Source organism: Brugia malayi (assembly GCF_000002995.4).
Source record: "Brugia malayi strain FR3 genome assembly, contig: Bm_112, whole genome shotgun sequence".
Taxonomy (NCBI): Eukaryota; Metazoa; Nematoda; class Chromadorea; order Rhabditida; family Onchocercidae; genus Brugia; species Brugia malayi.
In genome coordinates this window covers 6,894-11,832 of record NW_025062369.1, presented here as the reverse complement: position 1 = coordinate 11,832, position 4,939 = coordinate 6,894, and the positions used below count along the sequence as shown (strand labels likewise).

The following is a 4,939-nucleotide window of genomic DNA, read 5'->3' as shown; positions in this document are numbered from 1 at the left end:
TATCACTCGCTCAGATGTATTATAACCATTCAATATACTATATTTTATTAAACAAAGCAGACAGGATTATTTAATACTGCACAATTGATTAAATATTTCACCATACGATGACATTTAATCCCAGCTATTCATCAATTTCATTTATGCAAATGTTACTCCATTTTGTCAACCAAACTTTTGAAAATTGTCCCATCTTTTCAAACATCGCTTATGTTGAAATTCTTTTTGATAATAGCAGTGGAATATGTCAAAAAGCAATAATTAGCAAATTTCAGGTGATGCGTCCATCCGACGAAGTTCCCATCAGTGATATTATCAATAGGTGTGTGGATGCGACTTTATTAAATGAACCCATTAAATCGAAAATGATTAGAATCTCATTCCTCACGTCGTATTACTGAAATGATGGAACAATATCCTTCCTAAGTAATCCTTTCGGATTCAAAAGAGCATTCATAAACTACCAGTTGGGCGAGAGAAAAACGAAAATGTAAAAGAAAAAAAAAAAAAAAAACGATAAACAACAGGCAGATTAAAAACTGTTTGAACCTTTGATCTTTAATTGAAATAAAAAGCTTTCATTTGAATATTTCTGTCATTTCATAAAATTCTGTCCCATCATGTTCTTCACTGTATCTATAACACCAATCATCTGGTTCAATCTTCTGCTTTGCATCGCTTCTAATAAAAATGAAACTTCCCATCTACCTAATTTTGGTGCTGCTGATAAAATTGTTACAAATAATACTTATTCTGATATCTCAGACAGCTTTGATTACAACAATTTTGAGCCATTGTTTGGCTCAGAATTTCCATCCGATCCTTCGCAGTTGATTGATTTCGATCAGTTGAGTGAAATTGAGGATATAAGTAGCAAAGAATCGATACCCGAGATCACAAATGCTCCTCATCCTGGCTTTTCAAACAGCCATGGTTTGTTGGGCCACACTAATTTGGGCTCATTACTTGGTTCATATACAGATTCAAATAGGAATGTGTGGAGAGATGCTAATCCGATCTATTTTCACCAACTTACTCTTTCCCCAGATGACACAACCGATCAACACGGAAATGCTGAACAGAATAACATGGGCAAGAAACACTTCTCGGATAACTTGATTGTCCGCGACTACAGGGAAAATGAAGGATCAGAAACAAGTAATGGCAAATTGCATTTTTACTTTCATCCAATCCATAAAATTAAACATATCTATCTCACTAAAACAAAAAATCTACAATTATCGATCGAAATTCCAGAAGTAACTTAAAAGTATAATTTTTACTTCAAATATGTGAGATGATGATATAGACAAATGCTTAGTACCTAAGATATTGAAATCTAAGTTATTTAGATACTCAAAGTGGAACTTCTTCGCCACTTAATGTCGACACAGATGACATTATTACATATATGCACTTACCTGGTTCACAACAAAATGCGGTTCCGATCTATTTTCACCAACTTATTCTTTCCCCAGATGACACATCCGATCAACACGGAAATGCTGAACAGAATAACATGGGCAATAAGCACTTCTCGGATCACTTGATTGTCCCCGACTACAGGGAAAATACCAATGAACGATCAGAAACAGGTAATGACAAATTACATAACGATTTCTCGCTCTATCTTTTATAGTTCTTTATTTTCATCAGCAGCATGAAATTGATGAAGCGACATTAAAAGTATGGTTTTTACTTTATATATGTGAGAAGATAAATAAACTTTCTATCTAAGTTATTCAAAATGCAATATGATACTTTTTTTTATGGCACTGACATTTTTGTGATTTTCACATTACTTAACTACAAAATGGTGTAATAGATTTATTAATTGCAAAAATACATTTTTTGACATGGATTTTTCAGATAACAAAAAGTATATTTGTCATTATCCCGGCTGTACTGTGATCACAAAAAATTACAAAGAATATATAACACATAAGAAATCTCACGGTCAGCCCTTCATCTATGAATGCAAAGTGCCCAGTTGTGGGCGGACATTCGACCATGAATCATCATTTTGTTGTCACATACATACACATCAACCTAAGCATCAATGCAAAAACTGCGGCAAACTCTTTAGTAGAAAGAGTATACTACAAAGACACAACAAGCACTGTGGCACACCACCTCGTTAGTATAACAAATTTTTTTTTTTAAATTCGAAAAAAACTTTTTTTTTGAAAAACAATATTTAAAAACGTTCAATTTAAAATATAATGGATGTGGAAATATATTTCAAAACATCGGTGACCATGGTGTAGCAATATACAATTCAGAAAATGCTGCGACATTTTTCTAACCTCAGTTTCTTTTATATATAACAAAAGTCCTGTGGCAGGCAGTCAGCATATCGTAGCAACTGATGTTTTAATATCGCGACAGACTAATCACTTGTCCATTACTCGATTACTTGAAGTCGGGAGTACAAAGAATGACGAAAACTAAACCTAATTTCGCCACAACAGAAAATTCACAATCATTTGTTGTATGAGGTCTTTCCATTAGAAGTAGCATCAAAAGTAAAAAGTAATACCAAAAGTTTTGTTTCAAATATATCAGAAGATAAATAAGCAGATTTTTATAATTTAAGTAATTTGAAATGAGATATGGTAAGATTATTTTATGCACTGACATTTTTATGGTTATTTTTCACATGGATTAATAACTGCAAAAACCAATATCATAAGATTTTTTTAGGCGAACAAAGCTACGAATGCCTTTATCCCGGATGTACTATGGTAACAAAAAATTACAGTGAATATGTAGCACATAGGAAAACACATGGTCAACCCTTCATCTATGAATGCAGAGTGCCCGGTTGCGAGCGAATATTCCAGCATGAATCATCATTTTGCAATCACAAGCAAACGCATGAACCTCATCATCAATGCAAGTGCTGCGGAAAATTCTTCAGCACCATGTATGGACTACAAAGACATAAGAAGCTCTGCCCAACAAAATTTCGTTAGTTTGCAAATTTAGCAAACTTTTGAGCACACATATTAGCCTGAAATAAAATTGAAATGTGTTATGAAACATCCGTGATCGCTGAGTGACAATACAACAGAAAAATCTCAATTACATTTTTTGTTGTAGCTATACACCAAGATAATTAAGCATCTTTTTGTGATCTAAATTATTTGAAAATCATACTGGAATGCTAATTACAAAAACAAATGTCAATTTTTTTAGATAGACAAGGTTATAAATGCCATTATCCTGGATGTGCTGTGATCTCGAAAAGTTACAACGATAATATAAAGCATAAAGAAACACACAATGGACCTTTCATCTATGAATGCAAAGTGCCCAGTTGTGGGCGGACATTCCACCATGAATCATCATTTCACAGTCACAAGAAGACACATAAACCTCATCCTCAGTGCGAGGGTTGTGGCAAATTCTTTTACCGTATGGATGTACTGAAGTCTCACAAGAAAGTGTGCTCCAGAGCTCCTCGTTAGTTTTCCAAAGTTAACAAAACTTATGTCACCTTAAAATAGAGTAGGTGTGAAATGTGTTATGAAAGATTTGTGACCGTTGAGTGACAATACAAAATTCATTAGACACACTCATTAAGATGCTATATATTTTTTTTTGCACTCAGTACTACTACACACGACCTAAGAATCAATTGCTTAAAAATGTGTTGACAGTAGTGACAATGGCGCTTCAATATACAAACATCAACAAACATTGAAAATATCCTTTCACTCTTAATCAAATTGCTTTATTTTCCTAATTCGTGGAACGTATGCGGAAAAGCATATTATTCTATCCACAAAGCCAAACTACGACAAACTGCAATAATTTTTTTTTGGCGTTATAAAATTAAAAATTTTCATTCTAGAAAACGAGACAAAATCTGAGCATTCTTCGCATGCATGAAAAAAGAGCGTAACAATCGGACGTTTTCGAGGCATCAGATTGTAGCGACCGATTAATGATTTCATTTTACCATTGCATTTTTTAAATATTTCTTCTCTATTTATTATTCCATGAATATCACAGAAATGCATAAATGTACTAATTGGCAATAAAATTCGGGGGCAAGCATTTAAATGTACAAAATGCGTTCACAACTGAAATAAACGATTTGTTATGCAAAAAACCAACATGAAAAAGCATCATAAATGAGAAGCTAAAAATTTATAACAAAAATTGGCATCACGAAGTGGTTTTAAGCAAAGAAATGGTTTTTTTTCCTATATATATGAAAATTATAAGAAAAAATTTTCCACCTATAATTTAGCCTAACCTTAACATTCAAAATAAATGGCAGATATTATGTTTAATGAAAAAATTTCCCCGGGTATCCGACACTAAAAAATTTTGTAAGTTAATCGTTGAAAAGTGAATGTAGAAAAACATCAAAGATTTACAATCATCACAAGAACAATATTACTTTCCTATATATGAAAGGTACTGTTTCATATCTAATACAGAAGGTGACAAAACCAACATTTATCATCAAAATCAAAATTGTCGTCAAAAAGAGCAACAAATGTGCAGTTATTCCAATAAAATATGCAATTTTTCATGTAATCATATCATATGGAAAAGGATTAGGATGACATTTGCATTTGAGCCTAGGGTTAGGCTTAGGATGATACCTATACTTACACCATTAGAAGCTGCAACATTTTTCTCTTCATTATCACTCGCTCAGATGTATTATAACCATTCAATATACTATATTTTATTAAACAAAGCAGACAGGATTATTTAATACTGCACAATTGATTAAATATTTCACCATACGATGACATTTAATCCCAGCTATTCATCAATTTCATTTATGCAAATGTTACTCCATTTTGTCAACCAAACTTTTGAAAATTGTCCCATCTTTTCAAACATCGCTTATGTTGAAATTCTTTTTGATAATAGCAGTGGAATATGTCAAAAAGCAATAATTAGCAAATTTCAGGTG

The 4,939-nt window shown here is 32.5% G+C and overlaps 1 protein-coding gene across 1 annotated transcript; it reads left to right on the top strand.

The window, feature by feature from the left end:
* Positions 1-620: 620 nt before the first annotated feature.
* Bm17248 (Uncharacterized protein) lies at positions 621-3,894 on the top strand (the record flags this gene model as incomplete). The annotated part of the gene is made up of 5 exons (XM_043083049.1): positions 621-1,158; positions 1,353-1,595; positions 2,704-2,970; positions 3,199-3,465; positions 3,857-3,894. The coding sequence occupies 5 exons, from the start codon at positions 621-623 to the stop codon at positions 3,892-3,894; spliced, it is 1,353 nt and encodes a 450-aa protein (XP_042938983.1).
* Positions 3,895-4,939: the final 1,045 nt, after the last annotated feature.